At 51.2% G+C, this 15,551-nt stretch overlaps 1 protein-coding gene across 1 annotated transcript in view; it reads left to right on the top strand.

The window, feature by feature from the left end:
- LOC146189672 (caskin-1-like) overlaps positions 1-15,551 on the top strand; it is a 316,774-nt gene that overhangs the window by 176,215 nt on the left and 125,008 nt on the right. Inside the window, exon 11 of the mRNA XM_084604441.1 lies at positions 6,367-6,594. Within this exon, the coding sequence (XP_084460567.1) occupies positions 6,367-6,594 (228 nt within the window). The remainder of the gene's footprint in view (positions 1-6,366; positions 6,595-15,551) is intronic.

Here is a 15,551-nt window from a genome sequence, read left to right as displayed (position 1 = left end):
AAGCTTCGGGCCTTTCTGAGTGAACGTCGTGGGCGTAAACTTTGTGGCTCGGGAAATGGCGATTCTCCAGCGGTTCCTTTGTTCTTTGGCGCACTTTGCTGTAAATACTGCTTTAGTGCACGCATTTCTGTAATTTAAGTGCCCAGTAATTAAATATACTGTGGTAGTTTGTCGATTTAAGTTGTGCCACTTGTTTCCGACTTACTCGCATGTTGATTTTTGTGTGGCTACGTTTATAGACCAGCTGTAAATTGTCACAGCAGTGCGTTCTTTTGGGGAGCTTTAATTGCTCACAGCGCAGCTTGGGTCTCTCTCTCTCTCTCGAGCTTATCGTCGAGGCGGACGCAAAGGGAGACTGAGCCTCAGATTCTTTGCCGTGTGTGTCGCTGGTGTCCACATGCCGGAGGAACTTCGCCCGGAGTCGTCTGCATCCGCGTGTGCACACGCGCGGAACGCATTTGTATAAATACGCGTGCATACGCCGGTCGCCTCCTGTATAAGCACAGCCTTGATGTGCAAAGCGCAGTAGGCCTTGTCCACTTCCAAGGGCTTGTATACGCCTTGTGGTGGCTGCTAGTTTGGTCGCGCCCCTTTCCATCGTCTGCTGCGCGGCTTTGTCTTCGCGTCTGTGCTTTCCATTGTCTCCAGATTGTGCCGCGGGTCCTAGTTTTCCTTTCCGCTTCGGCATCGGATATGTCGGGGCGTGACAACTTTTCGGTGCGCCATCTTCGTGGACGAGACGTGTATAGTCTCTGATCGTGGAACAGCAACAGATGCATACTGCTCCTCATTCACCCCCGTCTCATAATCCGTCGGCGTGATTGGGACTGCTGCTGCTGCTGCTGCTACTGCGCTCGGCTGCCCCTAATTTCCGTGCACGTCCGCCCTTTTGATGGCTTCGAGGTACCGTTTGCTTTTCTTTTTCCCGTCGGGCCGTGATTGGCGGATGTAGGACGCCTGTGCTCGCGGCGCGGAGCTCACACCGGCAGGGAGATGCGGCAGCCCGGAGACGACGACTACGTTTCCTGTTTGTCCGGCCGGCCTGGGCATTGTGTCAGCCGTTATCTGGCCAGCTGCGAATCTGGCGCTCAATATCTGGCCATCACGTCGAGGCCCCGCCGCGGCCGGTTTTCGGTATCCGTCCCTCCCTCCCGCGAGAACCTGTATGGTTCTTCGGCGTCTTTGAGTTTCGGAGGTGCCCGATTTTTCATCGGCACGCGCTGGGGTGATGTGGCGGTTGCGGAGATATTTTGCGGCAACTAGTTCGCCATTTCCGCATAGCTGGCATGTTCTGAAAAGAGTAAATTGTGGCAAATACGCTTTTTAATTGTGCCAAAACGTGGACATGTCTGAAGGAGCTATAGGTCAGTGACCTGTAGTATGGTGAGGGCACCGAAAAATAAAATGAAGGGTTCAACGCTGCTGAACCGAATATGGAGCGAGAGCAATAGCTGCGGGTGACCGAGCGTTCTTCTTCACGTCTGTTCAAGGTCATTCGTGACTGCGGCCACGAACTACGCGACGGGCAGAAACCTGGCGTAGTATTGCTTTTGCAACAATGGAAAATAATGTGCCTCTGCCCGTGCCACTTAGAGGAGGTCAGTGATAGCCATCTCTCCGCCAACTAAACGAATTTCCACGCGGCCGCCATATATACATATATACTATACGGTCGATAGGGTTTTTTGGCGCTAAGATGTTCGCTGTGGTCACTTGACTTCGCTTGAGGCTACGGAATTATGGAATCAATGTGCCATGGGCGGAAGGGTGGTCCGCCGAACGAGGCACCGTTTTCCTCCGGTGCTCACTTTCAAACTGCACGGAGGAAGGTAAGCGACAACAAAAATATATAGGGGCAACAACATGGCGAAGGTAGCTCTAGCGAACAGCAGCAGGGCGAAAACTTCGCCTGGCAGCGCGTATAAACAATGCTCTCTCTCCGTGTTAGCGATAACCTCGAGCGGCGGCTCCACCTCGCCGAGATCACGCCGATCACGCCTACGGGGGTCACGTGCACTTCTTCAGGCTGCCACTTCTTTTTGCACCGGTTTTTCAAACTGGGCCCATTACGTAACGTCGCACGTGACCATCGCCACCCCATCTGTCTTCGCAGGACCTTATATGAATGCGATGCGGTGGCAGCGCATATAAATGTGGTCATGCATCAAGATAGAGGGAGAGAGGGGGTCGCTCGTGCGGCGAGGCATGAAGCGGCGACCGATACCTGCCGTGTCCTCGTCGAGAGGCAGTGGTCGTCCCCGATAGCCCACATACGGACATCGGCCCCTACTCGATAGTCCTCTGGCACATAAGCCTTCGAGGCTGAACGCTGACTCCCTCTGGCGCTGCGTGCTGGGGGGCCGAGGAGCTTGGATCGCGCTGTAGAGGTTGCACGATTTCCATATCCCGGCGTCAGCCTGTGGCGCTTGTACGAACCCCCCCCCCCCCCCCCAAAAAAAAAAAAAACATTGAGAGCACTGCATATGTTTGCATAGTAAATATGCGAAAGTATTTGCGTTGCAGCTCTTTAGTTGCTCCTAGAATGTCATATCTCAGCACTTTTGAGTGTCATGACCCAGCCTTTCGTGTCATGACTGTAGACACTAGTCACGGACTCTATAGTAATGCACATTGTATCTCCAATCTGAGTGACAAATGACAAGGGATTATGACTCATGACTAGACCATAATGTCTCATATGACATGACACTTATATACCACTTGTTATTGCATACGCATGACTATCAGCCTCATCTTGATTTGACGTCACATCACACGTTGATATTCGCTTCCATGTTCTGCTTCCACGTTTTGCGGACAAGTTTTCGCAAACATAACCAAGTAAGGCTTTCGCCTTAAAAAAGTCGCCGTTGACTATTTGCGGGCTTGAGAAACTGTGAAGGACCGTGTACAGCATTGCTCCCTCATGACTAATTACTAAAATAATGACTCACATATGGCATGACTAGGCATTACATGTCATTTATATATCACTTGTCATTGCATACGCATTCATGACTTAAATTTTGCTCCTACGTTTTGTGGACACGTTTTCGCAAACATGACCAAGTAAGGCTTTCGCCTTAAAAAAGTCGCCGTTGAGTATTTGCGGGCTTGAGAGACTGTGAAGGATCGTGTACAGCATTGGTCCCTCATGACTAATTACTAAAATAATGACTCACATATGGCATGACTAGGCATTACATGTCATTTATATATCACTTGTCATTGCATACGCATTCATGACTTAAATTTTGCCCCTACGTTTTGTGGACACGTTTTCGCAAACATGACCAAGTAAGGCTTTCGCCTTAAAAAAGTCGCCGTTGAGTATTTGCGGGCTTGAGAGACTGTGAAGGATCGTGTACAGCATTGGTCCCTCATGACTAATTACTAAAATAATGACTCACATATGGCATGACTAGGCATTACATGTCATTTATATATCACTTGTCATTGCATACGCATTCATGACTTAAATTTTGCTCCTACGTTTTGTGGACACGTTTTCGCAAACATGACCAAGTAAGGCTTTCGCCTTAAAAAAGTCGCCGTTGAGTATTTGCGGGCTTGGGATACTGTGAAGGATCGTGTACAGCATTGGTCCCTCATGACTAATTACTAAAATAATGACTCACATATGGCATGACTAGGCATTACATGTCATTTATATATCACTTGTCATTGTATACGCATTCATGACTTAAAATTTGCTCCTACGTTTTGTGGACACGTTTTCGCAAACATGACCAAGTAAGGCTTTCGCCTTAAAAAAGTCGCCGTTGAGTATTTGCGGGCTTGAGACTGTGAAGGATCGTGTACAGCATTGGTCCCTCATGACTAATTACTAAAATAATGACTCACATATGGCATGACTAGGCATTACATGTCATTTATATATCACTTGTCATTGCATACGCATTCATGACCTAAATTTTGCTCCTACGTTTTGCGGACACGTTTTCGCAAAGGTGACCAGTAAGGCTTTCGCCTTAACGAAATACAAAAAACGCTATTAAGTGTGTGCGTGCTGGGAGACTGCGAAGGATCGTGTACAGTCTTGGTCGAAAGTATCCAATCCACAACGGCTTGCTTCGGAGCATTATATTAGTCGGAAACTTTATCTGCGCTGAGAGTACGAAAGTATAGAGGGAAATTAAGAACCTAAGCGGTGCGTTATAGCTCCCAACTATACCACTGGAATGTGAAGCGCGCAGCCCAAAGAAGCGTTGTGTGCCGAGCGCTGCGCCTTCGCCTTCGATAAAAATACCATTTACTTGACGGCAAGTTTACAAACATGGCATGCAAGACTTGGACACGTAGGTAGGATCATATATCGCCCCGGTACACAGCGTCGTTGTCCATCTCTGGCTACATATCAAGCCGTATATGTATATACACAGCCCATGGCGAATTAAATTCGGTTGGCAGGAGCTGGGTTTTTTGCAACTCAAAGCGGGGTGATGTTTCAATCATCATTTCAATATCTCGAATTTTCATTTAACCGCGACGGTGGGGTCCCTTTACTCATTGGACCATCTTGCTTCTTCGCGAGTTCAGAGAGCGGTCCGAATCGCCGACCGGAATTCGCCGTTAGTGAGTGATGTTTCCATTTTGTATACATGCCCTTACCTTGACACAGTTTTTCCGCAAGGCCTCGTTTAGGCTGATTACGCTACAGTGTTGTCCAGCATAGCTGCGCAGCGGAGGAACAATATTTCGGGCAGAAATTCTGACGCTTCACTTGCGTGCTGCGCAGATCTCGCGCAATAGACTGGCTTGGGTCCAAACCTAAAGGTGGAGGCGCTGGCATCGGGGAAACCCTTTCTCGATCATTGTCCGCTCGATGCGGCTGTCGTTGACGCAAGGTGTACACGAGGTGTGTGTCTTCGCTCCTAGTGGCATGATGTATACCTAACTGTGTTCGAGTGGCGCGGTTCGACCTTTTTCACCACCCGCGCGACCCCTTTGGCGGGGGTGCCTGTAATATCGGTCGCAGCGGTGCTCTTTCAAGCGCGCTGACCTTCGCTTCTGCGGAGACGCCGCCGTGGGACGCTCCTCCGGGCGATGGTTATCGCGCTCCCAATCTGGCTGTCATCTGTGTCACTGTGCCCAGCTATAGCTGCTGCCCGTGGTGACTGCCCCGATTGTCTTACCCGGGGTTCTTTTTTCCAGCTATCTCCGCCGCTGTTTTATGCTTGTGCTATCGTTTCAGCGCGCGCGTGTGTGGCCCTCGTCCATTCGTCTCCTGCTCGGCCGCTTCCTTTTGCGTCTCCTTCTATCGAAAACGTCCTTATCGACACTCTGTGGAGTTCCCGCTGGGAGTCGTGCATTCGCGATTTATCTCATTCGCTACTCAGCGTGTTGGTGGCATCGCTTGTTTCTCGTTGCGCTTGTATCCACTCGCTCGATTTGTGCCATGGTCGGCCACCTATATCCCTTTTCCTGGCCATCGCTTGTCTCTCCCTGGTATCGCCATCTTCGGTCGTTTCGAGCTTGCTATCGATTCGCCGTTCTGCGTAATATCTCCGCTCGTTCATTATATTCGCCGTTGACTCAGGGGGGGGGGGGGGGGAGGTGTTTGTTCGTTACTTGGCTGTAGTCTCGATTCGGCTGGGCTCAACTTTGTGCGGTCACTGCTGTCAGTTAGTTACACGGTTGTTCCTCAGCGGTCGGTTATGGTGAGACTTATCGTTGCAGCTTGTAATAGAGCATGCGCGCATCGAATGCGGGAGCTGCTGGGTTCCGTTCCTGGAGACGCCGGGTAGTCGTAGGTTTCCCAGCGTGGGTAGTGCTTGCTCCTGTGCCCCTGGTGTTGAACCCAGAGAGTTTCGATTTCGGGCCAGTCCGTATTGCTATAATCTCGAGTGTTCAAATCTGCTGAAACTAATGAAGAGCTATTCTTCACACACACACACCCCTCTGAAGTTGTGACGTATATACACGGGATCCACGTGAACCCTGACTACGCGGATTATAAGCCGAACTTCGGTGGTGTCCGAATATTCGAGAGTTTAAAGTGGTGCCACATGTTACGAAGACACGCTTATTTATGTATTAGTATACTGACCTGACGTTTAACACTAGTATCTACACTGATTTCACAATATCTTGTTTTTATTTTTCCTGCGTTCTCCTTTGCACCGCAAAACGCGACTCTGCATTCGTTTTCTTAAAGCTGCCTTCGGCTATGCCTCTGTAACATGAAACCGGTGTTTGGCGCTGTGCTTTTGTCGACCGTGGAACCAGCAGAGCTGGCCAAAGCTTGCTTTTTGGCCCATATTCTAACATTTCGCAGATGAATGGACTAGGGAGTTGCGCGGAATGATGTCCTGATGTGTGCGTCTTCGTTTCTTGTCTCCGCAGTGGGCGGCCTGCAGCGCAATGGCACCCTGCGGTCGAGCACCATCAAGAAGGTGGCACCGCCCGTGGTGCCGGACACCAACGGCGGCTCCTCTTCGTCCTCCGTCGGGGGTCGGCGCCACTCTTCGTCTTCGTCTTCCTCCACCTGCACCACCCCCGTCCACCAGCCACTGCACTCGCCTCCGCCCATCGCGTACGTCGACGAACAGCCGCCCTCGCCCACCGCCTACGGTAAGATCGTCTCACGTGGCTCAAGTCAGCGTCCAGCGTTGGCCTAACTGTGCGCCACATAACGGCGCTAAGTGTGACATGCAACAGTGCGACGGCTGGTGGGGGCGAAAACTTTTTTGGCCATTAGAGAGATTTAGCTTACCGTGTTCCGCGATCCACCACCGTGACCCTCTACTGCGTGTGGGCAGGGCGCACAAACTGATTGGTCCCAACGCGGCAGGTCTACGCGCCGACATCCACCCTACCGACATCCAGTATGTGGCGCCATCTATCGGTGTCAAGGGATCTGGGCATGCGCAGTGGAACGCGCGGTGGCGGATCACGGTGGCGGATCGCGGTAAGCTAAAACTCTCTATTAAAAATGTTGGTCGGGGCAGATAGATAGATAGATGGATTTATTGAAAGGAAAAGGCAGAGAGGTTGACCGGAATAATTCAAATCTGGCCTGCTACTCTGCACTGGGGAAGGAGAGAAGAAAGAAAATCGTGATGGGGGACGATGTGGGAGAAGGCATATGAAATACTTATCTACAGGCACAGTGGCTTGCTTTACAAGCGCGAATCAAGTCCGCTGGCGCATAAAAAACGGCAAAGATCACGCTCTGCTTGGACACCCTTCCCCTTGTCCTGCCAAGCGCCCAGATACCCTCTTATGGCCTATGGGAGTGGCCCGCGCAACGGGACCTCCATTACAAGTGTTGTGCCAGCCCCTGAAAGGCCAGCCTGTTAAGCCGTGTTCAGTCTACAGTCGGATCCGCCATAAGTATCGTATTTGTCGTATTTAGCATAGCTGCTGGAACTCCCTTAGCTTGCGACCGCCTATGTTCACACTGGGCTGTTCGGTAAGATAGTTCTTTACAACTAGCCAATCACCGCTCTGGGCCGACTCAAAATGAGCTTATCATCGCCTTCGCGCTGAACCTGCGCAGGCGTTATAGGAGAAAGTTGATTCGTCAAATCTTGGATAGCGCGTGCCCGTCCGGCGCAGGCAGTGTGACAGATGGTTTTGCGCGCCAGCTTCTGTTCTCGCGCTTCCCCAATACTACCTTGGTAAACGTTTCATGCCGCTGCTCACGGGTGTCCCGCAACGCGCTTACATGAAGGCGACAGTAGCGCATCGTATCGCATCGCATTTAGTAGCGCCTCACGGTAATGCGATGCGACAGCGTTTACATTTAGCGCATCATCTCTAGCGTGGTGGTGGTAAGGGGTGGTGGAGAGGGGTAAGTCGACTTACTCCTCTAAACCCAGCCCTGCTTGGCGCATTAATGCGATGCACTTTCCTAGCGCATTACCCCTGTTTACATGAATGCGATGCGTTTGGAACCGGTTGCGATGCGATGCGCTAGCTGTCGCATTCATGTAAACACGGCTACTCGGTCAAATGAGCAAAGGAGCCCACTCGCCCTTAACGTGCTGTTATTCAGTTCAGCGCTGTTGACGGTGCAGAGAAGGTTTTTCTTTATTATTACTTTCTTTTTCCTAGTAAGTGGGCTGCATCTCGTTAGCACAGGTTGCGGCATCATGCAGACTAGTGCCATCTGCAGAGCGAAATAATTTAATCCGGACTGCGCCCCAGGCAGAAAACTTCGACGGCTCTCCGCTCTCATTCACGCCACACGGTGTCGCTGCGGCGCTAATTGGAAAGTGTCGGCATAGTTGAGAAATTCCTTCGCCAGACTCACCGCCTATTGCAGCGACGTATCGGTAGCTTCATGCCGTTTGTAATTTATTTTGTAGGTCACCCTAACGAATGTTCGGGCGCCATTAATTCTTGTGCGTCTCCGTTTCCGAGCGTAGCTCGTATCCTTCTTTCTCGTACACGTCAGCTCGCGCGTCCGCGATGGGCCGATTGACCTCCGGTTGGGGCCGTAATTGAATTGGATCGATCCTCGCGATTGCATCGGAAGGCGCCGGAGGAAACAAACGGAGGAGGAGCGCGTGACAAATGAAAGTGCCGAACGAAAGCTACGGAGCCCCCGCAGGAGTGCCTTTTTAACAAAGTGATCTCCCCTCTCAGACGCTCGTCATTGTTTAGTTTTTTTTTTTTTTTTTTTTTTTTCCAAATCCGCGATGAGATCGGGAGCGTGCAAACTTTGTGAGTCGCGGCGCGAACCGCGTCCGTGGCACTGAAGGGAACAATAGGTTTGGGTCGGAAGAGCCGCCAAACCGAATTGGCGAAGAGGTATCAACTCCGACCGCCCGCTCGCTTCGGAGACGAGGAGGATACCGGCAAAAGAGAGAGAGAGAGAGGGTCAGAAGTACTGTATTGAAGAGCATATAAGGCCGCCGACGTTCGGTTGGACTGGCCCTGTATTGGTTATAGTTATATCTGCGTAAATGTGTGAAATCACTGCTATCGCGCTCAAATTGAAAGTGGGTATTCCGTCTTGCCGAAACTTGTAGCATCGCGGTTATGTCTTGATCCTATAAGATCGAGCGATTTCCACCTCCGGCTACCTTCACCACACCGTCGCTACTATCCCGGACGCAATTAATCTGGCACAAATGTAAATCAAATTTTGTTGCCCGCATGATCTTCTGCTCGTTTCCTAGCTTGCTTCGTTCAGCCTTATTTCGTTATTCTGAGTTAAATTAAGACGCTGAAGGTGCGAAATTTTAAAATAAATTGAATGTAAGTGCCATGGGATAACGCAGGCTAATGATTACATGTAAGTATTACGAGTTTGACGTCAGTTGTAACGAATAACTCAGTTCTAAAGGGGAGAAAACGAGCTGAAAATGATGGGGGCTATTGGTTTCCTTGAACCTTGAAAGTGGACAAATCATCTGGCGGTGTTAAGCGGGGGGGGGGGGCAGTAATTTCTATATCAACTCGCTGAAGAAATGTCCCCACCCAGTCTTGTATTTTTAGAGGTTGAGCCATGCACGAAGTCGACGTTTTTCACGCACTCAGTGCCCCGCGCATACAACGAAAACGATGTATAATGCGTATCGTGTTTGTACAACGCCCCGTGCCCCGTAATAATTAGTGCGACTTGGTAGGGATGCCCGAAGTCTGGATGGTACGATGGCGAGTTGAAGCCACTGCTGTTGGATCTTTGCTGCAGCTGCCCTCTGCAGACCTAAAAAAAAAAAAATCATGTAATCAATCGGCTGCCAATCAGACGGAGCAGTCCTTTCTCAAGTGCATGGGCATATACAGCGACAGAGTAACAGAAAAATGTCGGCACATTTCAAAACCACTTTTCTCTATCCCTATCCCTATTAGCGACATTTTGCTTTTTTTAATTAATAGCGTCAATATGTTGCGCAGAAAACCCGCCTTATACATTGTAGGCCGGGCACATCTTGGTAGCTGCAAGGCGGGAATCCCCCCAAAAAGGAGGGGTGCATATATGCGGGCGAACGCGGTAGTGAAGAGATTCAATTTGTTCAAAACGGACGAAGATAAAAAGAAAGGGATAGAGAAAAGAAATCTGGAAGCTGCAGAAAGGGTGGCTGGAGTTTGGAGAAAAGTGAATCGACGAAGAGATAGATAAATTAGGAACGGGAGTTCCGCGCCGGAAAGCGGGGAGGAAGGGGGGGGGGAGGGGGGGGGGTCGCCGGCAGTGTGTGTGTGTGTGTGTGTGCCCGTGGGGAACAAGACGGGCGTGTGGGTTGATATGCGGCTTGTCTGTACGTCCTTTTTCATCTCTTTCCCCGTTTCATCGCTTCGCAAACGATGACGTTGGAGGTGGCCAAATTGTCGCGTTCACGAAAACCTAAAAGCATGTGCAAGCCACAGTGAGAGTGTTGAAAAAGCTGGTGAAATATAATTTTCGACAAGAGCCTAATTAAAGAGGAGGAGGAGAAAGTAGATAAGACGAGTAAAGAAGCGGATGTGCTCTTGTTTTGGTCTTTTCATACACGTGACTCCATTGCTCCATATGTGTGAGCGGAAAAAATCTCACAGGACGGTTACGGCAGTGGTGTAAATGGATCTTAATTTTGGTTTACAGGAAAGGAAAGGCAGAGTCTGTCGCTTCTTTTCTGTGGATACCTGAACCGCGCCGTAAGGGAAGGGAGGAAGGTGGGAGTGAGAGTGGAAATAGAGAAAGATGAGCCGCATGGTGGAGGGTACGTCCGGTTTAATTTCGACCACCTGCGGATCTTTAACGGGCACTGACATCGCGCATAACACTCCCGAAAAAATATTTTTGCGCATGCACTCAATTGGATCTCGTCGAAAGGCGCGTTATATGCGCCGCCGTGTTTTTATCTTTTTCGCAATAATAGCGTGGAGGACTGATGCGTATTTACTGACGCGGAATTTCGAAAGTATAGCTCAATCCTGCCGCGATGGCTCGGTTGTTGGGGCGCTGGGTTAACACGAGGAGCTCAGGCTCGAATCCCGGCGATGGCGGCTGCGTTTTGATAAAAGGCGAAATGGAAGGCGACCACGTGCTGTGCGATGTCAGTACACGCAGTAGAACCCCGGGTGGTCGAAATTGATCCGGAGTATTCCTCAAGAGCGTCCCCCTTAGCCTGAGTCGCTTTAGTGTGGTTTGTTTGGTTTGTAGTTTTTAACGTTCCAAAGCGACTCAGGCTATGATAGACGCCATAGTGGAGGGCTGCGGGGTAATTTCGACCACCTGGTGTTCGTTAACGTGCAATACACCGGGAGGAGGTGAAGGGTGGCTGTTCCTGGCCTTACGGAGCTGGGACGGTAGGTCAACGCCGATTGCGGCGGGAGCTAGCCAGCCTACGATTTTTATCTGTTCTAGGCCGTCATTGCACCCGCCACCACTTAGGTGATGGACGACGGCTGTTGCGGCGCGCGTCTTTCTCTCTCTCTCTCTTCTTTTTCTTTCTTTTCTACTTTCTCTCTTCTGCCCTCGCGGGGCAGCGGAGGTGGCTGAGCTACAGAGCCAGTAGCAGGCCTCTTTTCTACTTTCTCTCTTCTGCCCTCGCGGGGCAGCGGAGGTGGCTCAGCTACAGAGCCAGTAGCAGGCCAGTGCATTTTCTTTTCCTTCCTCCTACAGCCACAACAACAATGACACCGCACAGCACACGGACGCCTGTCTGTTTCGCCTCCATGGAGACGCAGCCGCCGGCAGTGGTGATCGAACCCGGGTACTACGGTACAGTAGTCGGGCATCTTAACCATTGTACCACCGCGGCGGGGTAAAGAATCGCTTTTCGACGTAAAACTTAGTTCACTTGAGTGCCATGGCTGTTCTTGTTTGTGCCCTGTTCCTTGCCTAATTGTGCGGTTGTTGTTTAATTGGGGCATTTGTCAAGGCAGATCTGCGATTAGGGCATTTGATAAGAATCCGTGTACGTTTAACGCTTCGAGGAGAGGTGCGGCGGTTCAAAAGACTGCGCTGATTGAAGAGGGAACAAATAAAGATGGCCCAGAAATAACTCGGAGCCCTGTATATTTTTCTTTATTTTTTTAAATCGACTAATGGATCGCGGCATCGGTTGTAGTACATCCCACAGGTGCACCTGTATGCGGGGTGTTTGGCGGTTGCCATTATTGGCTACAGAGAGGCAACGCGGCGGCGTGCTCTCCCCCGTCCATCTCCGAATCTCGGGGGAGTCATTTTTCACCGGCACACGTCCACCTATCGGCGCTGCCATTGTTCCAGCGTGTCAGGCGACGACGTCTTCATCTTTCATTCCTTGACATCATTAGGCTCTTCTCGCTGCTGGAGGTATAGACTTAGTGGCCTCGCACCCCCCTGATCTTGATAGAGGAGTTTATAGGCGCTGACTTGCGCGCTGCCGGCCGATGAAAGAGTGGCACAGCCCGAGCGGCGAAATTCTCTTGGCACTACCGGTTATCCAGTGGGTAGGAGACATAGAGTGGGTCATTGACCCCCACCTTGTGTAGACTAAAGCACCCCTGTGCCGCAAAAAAAAAAAAAAAGCAATTGTCATCGTCACTGGTCACTTGAGCGGGAATAATAATAATAATAATAAATTGGTTCACAGGGAAGGAAAGGCACCGTGTCTGTCACACGTGTTTCTGTGGACACCTGAACCGTGCTGCAAGGGAAGGGAAGAAAGTAGGAGTGAAAGCGGAAAGAGAATGAGGAGAGGAGGGCTAAGTGGCCGAGGTAATAATGCTCGTTTCAGAATCGTTTATTTTGTTGTAGCAAATTGCGTCTCGCAGCAATAGGTGCTCAGTCATATCACCTTCCAACATCTACCTGCCATAAGCGTGCTCATGATATTTCGAGGCTGCGTGGCTTGAGATGTTCGACGCGGTTATAGCCAACGTTCTTAGAAAAGAAATAAGATGATGATGAATCAATATTTATTGGGCCCGAAATAACGGGGTGGTTCCCTAGTTGCGGGACCCATAAGTTCCCAGCAGCTCCTGGCCCCTGTTTGTCAGTGCGAGCTGAATCAATAGGACGGGGCTGGATAACAAGGTCTCCCATCGCTAAAGGGTTTGGGGATTGGGGGTATTTGCGGGAAGGGGAGGAGGGAAGGCTTGAGTTGTGTGCATTGTGCCAAAACGTGCGGCATGGTGCCCTTTTCCTATTGGCAAAAAGGACAGAGTATATCGTGTTCCGAAGGGTACTTCCGGTTCATCAGTACGGGATGCGCAAGCGATCCCGGCTGCGCTTGACGCAGGATCGTCTGTTGTTACCTGGTGAGTTTGGGGTGCGGTTCTAGCAGTCTGCACCTTTCCTCTTGGTACATCCGGGTAATCTCTCGAAAGCTGGTAACCGGATGCGGTGGCTCTTCCGGCTCGTGCTCGCCCCAGATCGACATTTCTCGGGCATGATAGTCGGCGATGGTGTTGCCTGCTACCTGCGAGTGAGCCGGGACCCACATGAGCTCTATGGCTCTTCCCAGAGGACGATCAATGCGACGATGACGTTGGCCGTAGCCTAGTGCTCCCGTGTCTGGGCAAAACGATGAATGCGACGATGCTTGCTGCACAGCGCGAGATAAAGCAACATGCGGAGCTCCAGTAAGTGGCGCCATCTGTGGAACGCCTGAGGCACTAGCTCCGGGAATAACGCAAAATTTGCAGATGAACGCGCTAGAGCTGCCGCTCTAAAAAATGCACATGCGCACTCGGATGGCTGGCTGCGACTGCTGCAGCAGTGGCATCCTCTCCGATTTGCCACAAAAGAACCTGAATCCTCCTTCTCCTCCTCCTCCTCGTCCTCCTCGTCCTCCTCCTCGTCCTCCTCCTCGTGTTCTTCATATTTTCCTCAGTAGACATGCCCTTCTTTCGAAGTTATATAGTATTCCTTTTTCGTCATCTTCCAAGCTCCGCTTGATAACACGGATAAACCATGTGGACGCTAAAGCGGGCGATTTCTGGCGTGCGGGGCCCAAGAAATGCATCTATTTATTAATGATAGCAGTGACGAAATACCGAGGCGTGCCCCTCGCATAAGCTGAACCCTGCGACCTCCTGCCTTAAGGGGGTCGCTGCTGCAGGGGACTGAGGAAGAGAAGCCTCCCTCCCCTCCTTGCGCCCCCGTATCGAAGGGTGTTATCTAGTGACACTCATTTCGGGGAAGCGGACAGAGGCGATGATCGCTCGCCGGCCGCAAAGCAGGCTCTGCAATTACGCGCGTCACCCCACTAGCTCTTGTTGCGTCTCTTTATGTTCCTTATTTTTTTTCCGCTCAGAGAAAGAGAGAGAGTTCCCACTGAGGATGTGCGGCCTTGCGTCGAAGGCGAGGCGTAGCGAAGAAAAATTGCCTGCCTCTCTTCTGAACGGAGTGTGGCCACGGAGGCGAAAGAAGAGCGCTCTACGCTGGAGCCGCGCGCACACTACTATGCTTGCTAGCAGAGCGCGCCGGGAGGCTCCAGGGCGCGGCGGCAGTGTGGTGCGGTGAAGTTTCTTTTTCTCTCTTCATCGTGGTGCGGCCCAGCGACTTTGGGGTTTCCGGTTTGGCGACCTTGCTCGTTTTTTATCCCGCCTTGGTTCTTCCTCGGTCTCCCTCCATCTTCCTGAGTCCCCCTCGCCCGCGTCGCCTTCGCTCCCTCGGGCCTGTCACTTGTTTTCGCTCACCTACTCCTCTTTGCCTCGCGTCTCTTCCCCTCCCTCTTCTCTTGGTCGTACTCGATCGTCTTCGTCGTCTGCAAGGTGTGTGCAACCGACTGGCCAGCCCTCCCACCTCCGGACGCCATTTTTCTCCTCCGTGGCTTCCCCCTCGTCTCGGCCCTTGTTTTTTTGGTCACGGTTCCGGGGCTGTTGGGGGAGCCCCGTATAACCCCTTGCTCGGTCTGATCGTGTTTTCTCGCGTCTTTTCGCAGTCTATGCCGGGCGTGTAGCGCTTGCGTTGTGCCTGTGTCCCATCGTTTCTCTCTGTGCCGCTAATGAGCAGCACTGACCTTTTTCGTGTGCGTCTGCAATATTTAAACTAACTTAACCTGAGGTGCGGAGCCACAACTTTTGGTAGAAATGCGAGACACCTGACGTCACCTCATTTCCAAGACCCGCGTTCGTTTCACATTATAGTCAGTAGGTGGACCCTCCACCGTTTATTAGGTGAGATACTGCACCCCGGACTAAGCCCTACGCTGTGGTACCAGTGTATTTCATTTAGTAAATGAAGTGACGGTGCTCGTCCACATAGCTTGAAATGAATCATTTACTGTCGGGTAACCAGCGAGTACCGACGCTGAAGTTGTGCTGCCAAAACCTGCTGTAAAATGCTGTATTACTCGGAAGCAAACGCGCCAGGAGCACCTGTACCTAATTTTAAAACAGCGTCGATGGGTCTTTTCAAACAGTCGGTCAGTCGTTGGCTATACGAACACTTCTGGCCGAATTTCAGCCAACATGCTTGGCAGCCGACGCATGACCGACGCATGACCGACGCTTGGTTGGTCCTGAAAAAACTCGGCTACCATCCAGTCCCCATTCCACTGCCGATGATTGGCAGGCGGTTATTTTCGACTAGGCAAAGATGCGGGGACCTCTCAAACTGAATGTTCATTGTGAAGAATTGTTCTTGTACCCTTATCTTAATTTGT

This window comes from Amblyomma maculatum, chromosome 5 (genome assembly GCF_055883805.1).
Source record: "Amblyomma maculatum isolate TAMU_Amacu chromosome 5, ASM5588380v1, whole genome shotgun sequence".
NCBI lineage: Eukaryota > Metazoa > Arthropoda > Arachnida > Ixodida > Ixodidae > Amblyomma > Amblyomma maculatum.
The sequence above is the reverse complement of the archived record's forward strand: the minus strand, read 5'-3'. Positions and strand labels throughout refer to the sequence as shown.